Genomic DNA, 12,188 nt, shown 5'->3' on the forward strand with positions numbered 1-12,188 from the left:
CGGGTCCCTTTAATCTCCGCAAAGGGGCGGTCTCCATTGGATGCCGGCAAGTGACGTCACAAGGATGTCTTGTCCTGGCTTGGCAGCCCTTTAAATGGGCAGAGAGGCGCTGATCCGAGCGGAAAATTCCCCGAATCCCAGGAATGGGTGTCAGCGCTGCCGCTGGGCGACCCGGGGGGACACACTGATGAAGGGGACCGAGACTGGCGTCGGACGGCGAAGAAGCCGGAGCATGCACGGCGATTCTGAGTTTCTGGCAGCCCTCCAGCCCTGAGCCTGCTCCGCTGTGTTAATACCGCAGCCGCCCGGAATGCACTTTGCCCAGCGCCTTCGGAGAGCCGGTAATTATTGTGTAACATCTATTTTTCTTCTTTACCCTCCTTTCGTTTTGCTGTCCGTTAACGTGGGCACTGGTGTGAACGGGGGAAAATGCAGGCAGGCGACTAAAAATAAACTTGTTGACCAAATGCAGAGACGTGCTGTAAACAGCCTGAAGTCCGAACGCAGGACAGTAATTTTGCCCGGTGTTAATTAAAAACAAATAAGTGTCATTACCCTGAAGGGTATGTAATGCTCGTCCAGATTGTCCTTGAACTGGAGTCCAGGTGTCGCGGAGCAGGACAGTTCACAGAGGACAGGGGACACGTCCCGGGCTCTGTGTGAGTGTACCGCAGTGATATACAGTAGTGTGTCCTTGAACATAATACGTCCAGCTCCGTGGGTGTATATATATATATCTCTTCCACATACTTTCTAGGGTCTTGTTTGCGACACTACCTCACGTTTAATGTTTTGTTACTCGCTGGGATGTGCACTAAACGCTGTTATTTTTATAATTTGACGACTTTTTTTTTGTATGTCCTACAGATTAGCGGGACCGCTGGCACAGTGGATAAGAAACGCCAATACAATTGCGGAATACCCCAGCGAAACGGTCAGTTGGTGGTATTTATTTTAATTTATTAATAATAGCCAACACCCCCCCACCAAAAAAAAAGTTGAGATATTGCGCATGGAAACGAAACTTTATATATAAAACCTCAGACACTGTTTATTGCACTTTGATGCCGATACAGATTTCATCATCTGACCCGTGGCGTTTTGACAGCCAGCGAAGCGCATTCCTAATTTCTTTTCGGTAAAAGATGTGAACACTGCTGTTGTCAACCTCCGTCTTGCCACGGCATAGCCACGTTATTCTAACGCTGTCAGGGAGAAAGCTCTCCTGCTGCCTGCTGTCTCCCTGGAGATTGCCTTGTTAATGGCGCTATTTCATCCCAAGACCCTGCATACATTCTTGCTGTATGCATGGAAAGGTAGCATCAGGCTCATGCCAACAGCACACCTAACTTCCACAACGACAAAGCTCACCCCCTGCGTGTGCGCGCCCCCTTAACTTAACAAGCCAAATACACTCTTGAACAGCTCTTAGTTCTTTTGGCTAGCAGAGACGAGCTGTCTGTCATGTTTTACTATCAGTTCTGGCCGTGTGGGGTGGGATACGGTGGCAGAACATCATGACATTTAGATTTAGCGATCTTTTTAAAACTGAACAACTGGGGTTGGCGGAGAAGAGCGCGCCCCCTGCAGGGCAATCGCCTGTGTCTGGGTTGAAAGCGAGAACATGCCGCTGTCCGTCTGGAAACTCGCAGAGAACCGATCCATTTATCCTGTCAGAAAGAAAACCATTGAAAGAGCAGCTGATTCAATCTGCACTGAGGCTGTAGACGGCCAGCAGCAGGTCAGGTAGGTACCAAAATGATCCCCAGTTACCACTATTTCAGTTGTAGTCAGTTGTCATATTTAGTCAAATATGTATATTCAAAATGTTTGACATTTGTAAGAATTTGTCATAATATATTGCATGAAATGACCAAATTAAAAGTCTGAAATCCTTACCTTTATTGAAGATGTTGTGTGTGAAGAGTATTTAAGTGCCCATATTCATTAGTGCCCCTTGCCCAAGAACAGGACGTCTTCTCGGGCTGAAATGGAAGACGCAGTGGTAACTGAGCTCTGTGCACAGCGCAGGCAGTTATTTAGTTACATACAGTACCTAAATACTTTAAGCAGAGAGCATGTGGCTGTCAGGCTGGAAACCTCCGTAAGATGTGACAATTTAATATACAAAAGATGGCCAGTGAGGAACAGTACAGGAGTCGCTGGAAATAGACCGGAGCGTCTGGTCGGTCTGCGAGCGGAGATTGTCCTCCTGTTGGTTTGGCTGCATTGTTAGGGTTGTCTTGTCTTCAGTGTCACTTCAGAGGGTGGAGGATTAGACGTTTTCCGAAAGCAGACCCGTCCGTCCCAGTAAGACGTGTCTCCACATTCAGGTGCCTTGGACTGGTCCAATATTAGGACTCTAGTGGGAGAGGGTCAGCATCTGTTGTAAATATCAGTTTCTGTGTTTTGTGTGAGTTAGTTTGTTCAAAAATGCCTTTCTCTGATGAGCTTGTGCCTGCTGTCCCCAGCAAACTGCTGAAGACAGAAGAAGTTGTTGCTCAATATTCTTTAATCAGTGGGGCTGTGTTATTATTTAACTTATATAAATTACTTATATTCAGGCTGGTATAGGAACAGACTGTAATTAATACTTATTTAACCTGAATTTCTTATTTTACACTAACTACCCTCCTTCATATAGAAGTATGGATACTGGGACAATATGGATATTTAAACAATGTTCTGTTTCTATTTAAATGAAGTTCTTCAATATATCTTCAATATATTTTGTTTTATGTTTGCTTATTATTCTACCTTGTGTTTCTTTCTAGTAAGTTTATTATTTTACAGTACATGGGGTGAAAGTGACACACCCTGGAGTGGAATGTCAATTAGGATAGTTGATAGGTAGGTCAAGGAAAAATAGACATTCGAAAGAGCAATGATCTAAAGAAATAGTGCTCTTCTATTTACAATGAGAGACAAAAGAAAACTGCTATCTCCAGTAACATATTTGAAAAGCTTTGAGCTTCTCATTCAACGTGTTCCATCCCTCTCTACCAGTAGCTGGGCAGCAAAGCTCTTTACCAGCTGCTTAGCAAAGTTGTTTTCTCTGAAACCGTCAAGACTCACAAAGTTCTTGTTTGTCGGTCAGTCAGATGCTTCTGTACCCCTGGTGCAGCTTGCATCCCCAGAAAGCAGATAAAAACCAGTGCTAGACGCCTCCGGTTCCTGGTTTAGAAGCTGTCATGTGACTGTTGTCTTACACCACTTGGACAGATGACAGGATGGCAGGTCATTCCCCCACAGCTTTCTGGGAAATGTAGTTCAGAGAAGGATCTTGAGAGGACTGTGTCAACAGAGGGCGGGGTGGCCCAGAGAGAGAGCAGTGTCACAGTAGAACTGATTTCTGTTTTCAAGTGGAATTCAAAGCTTTTCCCACCCTGAATAATGGCTGATGCCTCAAGCTTTTACTGAAGCAACGGAGTGACCAGTGTGGGCTGGACTTACATGAAGTCCAGGGACCCTCTTTTCTCCTGCGAGGGGCTATCCTGTCATCATCTACTGCTGCCGATTTTTTCCTTTGCAGTTTCCCAGCTGTGCTCCCTAGGGTGATGGGAAGTGGACGGGATTGCAGAGCAATCCGAACAATTTCCTGTCCCTCAGCCGGCAAGCTGCTGGACTGCAACAGGCACTGCAGGATATCTGACCAGCAATAAAAACCTGCAGACGGGCACACCTGTTACCTCTGTAGGTTCAATCTGCCCCCTGTGTGTGAAAGACTCGCATTGTTGACTATGTCAGGGGCATTTGCATACACAACCAATTCAGTTTTATGGTGTTTAATTGCAGTGTTTACTCAGCATTGCTCTTCCTGTTCTGACCTCAGGCCTGAAGACGCCTGAAGTCCAAAGGAAAGTGCACTGTAGCAGACATTGGCTGTATGCCGCAGTGCCTCTGGTGTCTGCACTGACTTCTCCGTGAGCCAATCACGACAGACTGGGATCAGTCTGGACAGTCTGAGTGTTGATTTCAGGTCTTAATCAGAGGATTACTTGATGACCCTGTATATTGTGGGCTTCAGGCCTTCCTGAATGGAATATGCAGGCTTTCCTACAGTCTTCTCCCTATTTCCTAAAACAGAAGAAATCTCTTTAATGAACGATAAAAAAACAGGACCTCAGGTTTGACTGAGTTGACACTCAAAGCTCTTCGTTTCAGTCATACGTTTAGTCATGTTTTGATTTGTCCCTCACAGATCACCTGATGAATCTTAATTACAGTGCTTGAGTGGTTTGTTTTCTAATTGTACCCTTGTGCATCACATTGGGCAAGAGATTGATAGTTTGTCACTTTCTGGAAGAGGAAAATGAATAGGCTGTTAGGCTGACAGGGAGCACTCTTGGAGGATCCTTTATTTAGTTATGATTGAAAGCCAGACCTCAGAGGGGCAGAGAGGTCAGTTTACAGGCCGGAATCAACAGGAAGCTGGGAGGTCTGGTGTGTCCTATTGTTTAGTTGGCAGGGAGAGAGAACTGGACCTTGGTGCTGTGTCAGCAGTAGTCCTGTTCTAGAACATGATGCATGCTGTATTACAATGAGCAGACAGTAGTAATGTGTACAGCGGCGCGATACCAATCACAGACATTGGGCGCGTGCTCATGTAGAGCCATCCTTGTGCCTCTTAGGGCCTGACTGCCACAGATGCTCATGCACAAGGCTATACCATGATGCCTTGAGCACGCACTGCAGAATTCCACCTGGGTGTGGGAGTGCTTATGGCTGTATGATTGGGCTGCCTATCTAAGCAGGAGATATTTCAGCTGTCCTGAGCCACACAGCTAGTCAGACTTCTCAGTAGGTAGTTTCCATACCAGAGCCACTTCACCTCATTGGGCCTGTGCAGAAGTGGACTCACTTGAAGTAAAACAGCAGATCTGTAGCAGGGACTTGTTATGACAGGACAGCGACCCACCTGTTAAGAGACTTAACCACTATGCTACACTGTCCTGTAGTTTTGCCAAATTATCTTAACCGTTTATTTGAATGCTGCTCAACTGGAAAGAAAGGGCAGGTGTATTTGACTGTCAAAAGGCTCAGTTGACTTGCAGAGCCTTTGTTTCCCTGGTTTGTGCACTTATTGCTTCTTTTCAAAGAACCCCCTTCCTACATTTATTCGTGGCTCCTGTGCTGAGCCCAGCTGGGTTTGGTCACACCCAACAGCTAACAAACAGTTACACAAACATACCTCCTGAGTTTTATTGTCTCCCTGGAGATAATGGGCTCAGAAAAGCCATGTAATACCAGTTTATCGACAAGTTCATTTCATACTATGTCCTTTATAATCACCATTAATTAGTGATAATGCTTTTTTAAAAAGTAAGCTCGGAAATTAGACCAAATCACAAAAATTAAGATACACATAAGAGTATTTATGGGCGGCTCCCCTGTGACCCTGAGAAAACGGATGGATAAGAGCATAGCTCCTGCCTAAATCACACTACATTGCAGGATGAGTTTTAGGTGCGAACTGTGTATTCTTACTAAAAGTTTTGTTTTTCTTTTTCTTTTATCATTCTAGTTCTCCTCCTTCCTATTTGGTGCTTAAGTTTGCCAGATTGACCAGATTGCGGTTTGTGTCCGGAGTTTCCTTGCTGTGCGGGACCAGGCGGAGGCAGGTGGAAGGAGAGGGGCAGCAGGCAGCCATGAGGGACTCTGTGTTTAAATGCTGTTTTGTCCCTCCCCCTCCCGCCCCAGGAGAGGAAGAGCCGGCTGCGGACATGGCGGCGCCTGGCGCCAAGCGCTTCCTGATCTTCTTTGACTTCGACGAGACCATCGTGGACGAGAACAGCGACGACGCAGTGGTGCGGGCCGCCCCTGGGCAGGCACTGCCGGGCTGGCTGCGCGAGACGTACCGCGAAGGCCACTACAACGAGTACATGCAGCGGGTGCTGGCCTACATGGGCGAGCAGGGCGTGCGAGAGGAGGCCATGCGGGCCGTCATCGAGAAGATTCCCGCCTCCCCTGGCATCCCGGCCGTCTTCCAGTTCCTCAGGTCCAACCAGGACCTCTTTGAGATGGTCCTGGTGTCCGACGCCAACGTCTACTTCATCGAGACCTGGCTGCGGGCGGCCGGCGCCCACCAGCTCTTCCGCCTGATCATCAGCAACCCGGCCAGCTTCGACGCCCGGGGCCACCTGGTCCTGCAGCCCTACCACTCCCACTCCTGCCCCCGCTGCCCCGCCAACATGTGCAAGCGCAAGATCGTGCGCGAGTACCTGGCGCGGCGGGCGGAGGAGCGCGGCGGCCGGCCCTTTGAGAGGGTCTTCTACGTGGGCGACGGAGCCAACGACTTCTGCCCCTCGGTGGTGCTGGGCAAGGGCGACACGGCCTTCCCCCGCCGGGACTACCCCATGCACCGGCTCATCTGCGAGACGCAGCGCAACCAGCCGGGCGTCTTCCAGGCCGCCGCGGTGCCCTGGCAGAGCGGGGAGGGCATCACCGCCTGCCTGAAGAAGCTGCTCCGCAGGTGAAAGCAGGCGTGGGGGGGGGCTTCTCTCGCCAGGCCCCGGCTCAAGGAAAACCTAGCACTTTAGGATCAATGGCGTCGTTTTTATAAAAGCATTTTGGACCAAAGTGTTCCTGATTTTGTCAACCCAGGAAAAAAAAGTCTGTTACGAATTAAAACAAAAAAACCCACAAGTTCTTATGCAAGTTCTGTTTTTGCATTGTGATGTAACCATGATATGTTTGCTTTTCATTTTTTCCAGTCCCCTCCAAACCTCTGACAGTGATAGATCTCTTAACCGCATATTTTGTTATTTGGGTGTGAAACGCCCTGGAGCAGGGTGTCAAACAGCAATGTTAATAAAAGAGACTCAAAAAAAGCTGCGAGGTAAAGAGATAGTGCTCTTTTAGTTAACTTGAGAGACAACTGAATACCGGCAAAACTCCAAAACACAAAAAAAAGCCTAAGCTCTTCAAGCTTCTCATGAGACTTGTTCACTCAGCAGCTGGGCAGTGTCTCTTCCTCTAAAACCTTCAAGACTCAAAACATTCCCATCAGTCAGCCTGTCAGTCATGTCCATGCTTGAGTCTTTCTCCCTCCCTCTGGTACAGCTTACACAACACAGAATCTGCGTTGTTTCCCAGGTAGCATATAACAACCAAAGCTGGAAGTCTCAGCTTCCTGGCTTTCAAACTGTTACGTGACCGATTGGCTTACACCAATCAGTCAGGTGACTGAGGATGGCAAGTCATTCCCCACCAAAGGGAATGTAGTTCAGACAGGAATTTCCATTTTGTCTGAACCTCCTGCCTTCTCACACTGGTTATGAGAGAAATAGGGAAAAGGTTATAATAATAATATCACTACTGTCAGCACTGTGGTCAGTGTCTTTTACGTAGTTTACTACAGTGAATCTGTGCGGCATTTTCCAACAATTCTGCCACACTTTCACCATGACTGCACTCTGCTTTAACCATGGAATAAACTAGTAAGAGCTCCAGATTGCCAAAATACGTCTGAACATCATAGGAAAACAATCAGAAAGTTGGAATCCCCCAGTAGGTCAAACAAAATCAAAGTCAGAGTGAGGGACCAGTTGAACAGGTCCCCCTAGGACCCTCTGTTCTGAGACCCTGTAGCTCGAGTCGCATCAGATTAAAAGCCCTGACCCAAGGCGACGTCTTAAGGGATAGTCCTATACTGACAAGCTGAAAGGACAGAATCTCTTCATTCTTAAACAGAGACTACAACCAGGAGACCTGATACCAGTATTCAATGTCCAGCCAGCTCAGAGGCCTTGACAGGAAGCAGAGGGCACAGTTGGAAACGATGTGAAAATTCATTTAAAATCTAGAACAGGAGTCACTTCTTTACAGAAAGGGTGGTGGTGTGTGGAACAAGCTGCCCAGCCTCTGGCTACTTCCAAAAAACAGCTGGATGAGATCCTGGGATCTATGAGCTACTAACTGTGGGTTGGATGGGTGAATGGCTTCTCTCCTTCGAGACCTTTCTTATGTTGGGCTTGGCTGCACAGTATTTAGCATTGTTTTCAGTGTTGCTGCCTGGGGCGCTATCTGTATGGGCTTTTGTATGTTCTCCCCGTGTTCGTGTGGGTTTCCTCCGGGTGCTCTGGTTTCCTCCTCCGGAAATGGCTGTGGTGTGAGTGTTGGGTGTCTGTGTGTATCCTGTGAAGGACTGGCGTCCTGCCCAGGGTGTAACCCGCCTTGCGCCTGTTGCTTGCTGGGATAGGCCCTGGCTCCCCTGCGACCCTGTACTGGATAAACTGGTTAGAAAACAGATGGGTAGATAGACAGGTGGATGTCCCAGTATTGAAGCTTTTCTCCTGAAGGATATTAAGAGCTGAGAGAAGAGTAACAGGTGCACAGGGACTCAGCAGCCCTGATCTCTGCAGGTAGTTCGTTCTACCACAATGAGGGACAAGGGTGCAGAATGAATGTGCTCTGGAAGAGGAAGTAAGAATGGTGTGGTCAGGAAAGTGGTGTGAGAGGCTGAATCACACAGGGACAGCAACTGACCTTCATCAGAGAATTCAGACAGCCTCAAAACCACCATTCAAGTTGACCTAGTGAATGTGGTGTGTATGAAGTGTTCCATGACGGCACAAAGAGAAAAAATATAAGCTTGCCAAAGAGCAACTAATTGGATCTCCAGTCCAATGGGACTGATTGAAGCAACAAGGAGAACAGTGTTCAGGCACTCTCACCAGCAGTACAATTTGTACAGAAAAAAGATGCTCATGTTGAAAATAAATGCTGTCCCTTCCACTAAACAAATCTGTTCTGCTTTAGAGTTGTTTTGCATCCTCTGGTCCTTGTGTCTTAGTCTGAACTGAGGAACAGATGGATTCAGTGTATTTCAGCCAAAAATCAGCATCTCCTGTGAGGAAACTGGAGGTCAGCTGCAGATGCGCTTTACAAAAGGACAATGACAAAAACAAATACCGTATCAAATTCAAATAGTTAAAGAGATCTATATTCCTGATTGGTTACTAGGGTTGTGATAGAACAAGAAGGAGCTAGAGAGAGAAAATCAGAGCTGGAGAGATTGGGCATGGAAGAGTGGTGGAACACCCATCACGAGACCCTGAAGTGAAGCCTGGAAGGAAGGAAGGATCACAAGCTATTGATTGCTGGAGTGAATAGATTAGGAAATTTATTCATTTAAAAATGAGTAAAATTTTAATAAATGTCCTGTTCAATATCCTGTACAAGAAGCACAACTCCAGGAGTGTCACAGCTACAGTTCAATAAAGGTTTGAATAAACGTGTGTATATTAGGGCAGTGGTTCTCAGTCCTGTACCTGCTAATTTCCTTTCCAGCTGGGCCCTTAATTACCAGTGCTCACTGCTTGTTTACAGTTTCATTATCATTCTGTCCTTGGTCTCATAAATACCCTAGTTAAAGTACATTATTTCTGTCCGCGTATGCAAATTTTGTGCAGAATTATGCAAAAAGTTATGTCTCTCCTCAGCTTGCTAATTAAGAATTGCTCCCTTATATCTGACTGGAACGATGTTAATAGGCGAGTGTCTGGTGATGAGCAGACAAGGTTGGGAATGACAATCCTACAGCACACGTTTTGTTTTCCTTCAGCTGAAGGAAAGGTCATTCATTTCAGCTGAAAAAGCCAAATGAGGGGAGTTCTGCCACAGAAAGTGCCGCTGGGTTGATACAATTACAAACCCCAACAACATTTCTGAGAAGTGGTACAAAACGTACCAGAAAACGGAAGGCAGAGGGCTCCCCCAGAATCAGGATTGGGAATCGCTGTGTTAGGAAATGTGTCCATGTACTTCAGACTCATGTTGCTGAGAGTTACCTGGCAATACCCTTAACTGCTGCCATTGGAGAGTCTCTGCCAGTGGCAATACTGACCACTCTCCGTCCCGCCCACTGCAGCTTTCTCAGACGTGGTCTTAACTCTCTGTCACCTGCAGTTCCAATCCGTGGCTGTGGTAATTGCTAATTTGTAAAATAACATCCTTTTTGCATCGTCACTGTTACCAGGCAGCAGGTTCCCATACAGGAAGTCAGCTTAGTGTCGCCACACAGTTTACAACAGAGGTTGAACAGAGTGTTCCCGTAAATTCTTGCTCCCAGTAAAAGCCTTTGCTTCTTATTTTCTTTGGAAGCACAAAGATTTGAATCCAGAGAGAATGGAAGTGTAAACAGAAAAAATAAAGTGACTCCCCCTCCCCCAAGTAGTTTTCATAAATGATTGGTGTCATTTATTTGGAGCAGTTATGAACTGGATTGAGAAATTTTGAAATGTATCTTGTGCTTCAGGAAATGAGAGAGATGATTTCACAGCCGAAATGGCAGACCTTACAAACAAAAACTTTTTTCAAAATCTCTTAATCATTTTTAAATTTAGAAATGTCCTTCGTGGCCAAGAACCTCTAGCCACATCTGCTAAAACTACTTGGTTTATTCAAATTCAAAAAGATTTTGATCAATTCAGGACTGGGCAAACAGCTCACTTTAACAGTACATTTAGTTGTTTTTGTTGAAGCATCATTTTTATCTTCCAAGCAATATGGAATAAAAAATGGGAACAAAATGTTAGGATATGTAGATAAAAGTGGGGAACGTAAATAAAGGGGTGTTAGAGTAAAATTAAACAATGCACTAGAAAGACCTTGTTTAAAATATTATGCACACATTTCTTCACACTACTGCTCTGGAATCAGTTCAGAGACAAGCAACCAGATATACTCCTGGCCAACAAATTCAGCCTGCTAATGAGATCAGAATCCAAGTCATTGATATCAATTAGAAAAAGCAGTGGTCCCAGTACATATCCATGAGGGACTCACCCAATTACATCACCCCAAATTGAGCGTTTATCCCTATCTTATGTTATTGCTCTGGCGATTTTTTTCATTTTAATTCTAGTTTCCTTATTAAGACTGAAGCTGTTGTTTGCGAGGGTTTCAGTTTCCGTCACTCAGCCCCACAGGGCTCTCTGTTCCAGACTCAGATGGACGGCAGCCAGAGTTCATCCAGGAAAACTCACACGGATAACTCTTCACAGCATAAAGACAATTCACATGAAATATATGGACGCAAAAACAAGTTGTTATTCCCCTTGGGACTCATTCACAAACCTTTCTAATGCTATGAGTAGAAGCATCATTAGGCAAAGGGATGCTCGGTGAAACGCCACACCCACAAACCATGAAAATACGAAAAACATGTTAAATTGTAGCTTATCTGCCTTTGTAGTACCGCAGGGCCCCACAAGCCCGTCTGCACTCACAATACTACATCTCTCTACTCCCCACCATGCTCCACTCCTGTCAGCCATGGTGACACCAAACTGCAGGGTCTCAGCTCCTGCTCCACGACTCCTAACCCCTCTTCAAAATCCTGTCGCTGGTCCACCACTACGCCAGAAGAGAAATACCTCTCCCAATAGTGACAATTTAAAGGTGCTCAGACCCTCATCAGCACACAAGTAGTTGGATTCAGAGAAGAGCTACAGTTCAATAAAGGTTTGAAAAAACTACTGTATGTAGCCCACATAATTGCAGTTTTTATTCTGATACTGGATATCACAGAGATATCATCTATGTGCTATTGCTATAAGGTATCACTGTCTAATTTAAAAAGAAAGAAAAAGAAAAATAAGTCCCAACAAAGGACACATTAAAAAAAATTAACACCCAGTAATAAAAAAATCCCAAGGAACATTTCTTACAGTGTGATGTTCTTTCTCAGCGTATGTCTCTATCTGTGACTTTCCAAAACAAATTCCAGCAGCACAACTCTCATGAACCAGCTCTGTCCTTAAACAAAAAAGGAAACTCCATTTAGGATGTCCTCTTTAATGACCCCTTTTACCTCTTTTGCTAGGTTGCTGTGGGATTCTGCCTCTATCCTCTCACAGAGCCTGTAAAAGCACATGCTTGTCTGTCCCATTTGATAGTGAGTAGCTAATTGATTCAAGGATCTCATTCAGGAATGTCTTAAAAAAACAGGGCATCTGCTTCACCAACATGGCCCCTTTATGTAAAGAAATGCCTCCTTTTCCAGTTTTTCATGTGATTTGCACTTGAATCATCCAGTTTAAGTTTCACTGTTTATTCTGAAGAATTACTCTGAAGAAGTTCACTGGGCTAACTTTTGTTCATGGGTCTGATTAAACAATTATGAGGTTTTTGAAACTCCCTGTTGTTTAGGAATATAAATATTTATCAGTCCTTCTTGAAAGAAG

The 12,188-nt window shown here is 45.6% G+C and overlaps 1 protein-coding gene across 2 annotated transcripts; it reads left to right on the forward strand.

The window, feature by feature from the left end:
- The first annotated feature begins 401 nt into the window (after positions 1–401).
- Positions 402–6,645, forward strand: phospho1 (phosphoethanolamine/phosphocholine phosphatase 1). 2 transcript variants are annotated; one of them, XM_088906205.1, is made up of 4 exons: positions 402–659; positions 868–934; positions 2,254–2,333; positions 5,525–6,645. In XM_088906205.1, exons 1-4 carry the CDS (start codon positions 571–573, stop codon positions 6,474–6,476), a joined length of 1,188 nt encoding a protein of 395 aa, XP_088762331.1. In that variant the 5' UTR covers positions 402–570; the 3' UTR covers positions 6,477–6,645. The 2 variants fall into 2 exon arrangements, with proteins under 2 accessions (XP_088762331.1, XP_088762330.1); XM_088906204.1 differs by lacking the exons at positions 402–659; positions 868–934; positions 2,254–2,333 and adding an exon at positions 943–1,746.
- The last annotated feature ends 5,543 nt before the right edge of the window (positions 6,646–12,188 follow it).

This window comes from Atractosteus spatula, chromosome 26 (assembly GCF_055471065.1).
Source record: "Atractosteus spatula isolate fAtrSpa1 chromosome 26, fAtrSpa1.hap1, whole genome shotgun sequence".
Lineage (NCBI taxonomy): Eukaryota > Metazoa > Chordata > Actinopteri > Semionotiformes > Lepisosteidae > Atractosteus > Atractosteus spatula.

Coding starts and splice junctions, on each gene's coding strand:
- phospho1 (XM_088906205.1), top strand. CDS start 571: ATGCTCGTCCAGATTGTCCTTGAACTGGAGTCCAGGTGTCGCGGAGCA. Junction 935..2,253: donor CGGAATACCCCAGCGAAACG/GTCAGTTGGTGG, acceptor TCTTGTCTTCAG/TGTCACTTCAGAGGGTGGAG. Junction 2,334..5,524: donor AGACGTGTCTCCACATTCAG/GTGCCTTGGACT, acceptor TTATCATTCTAG/TTCTCCTCCTTCCTATTTGG.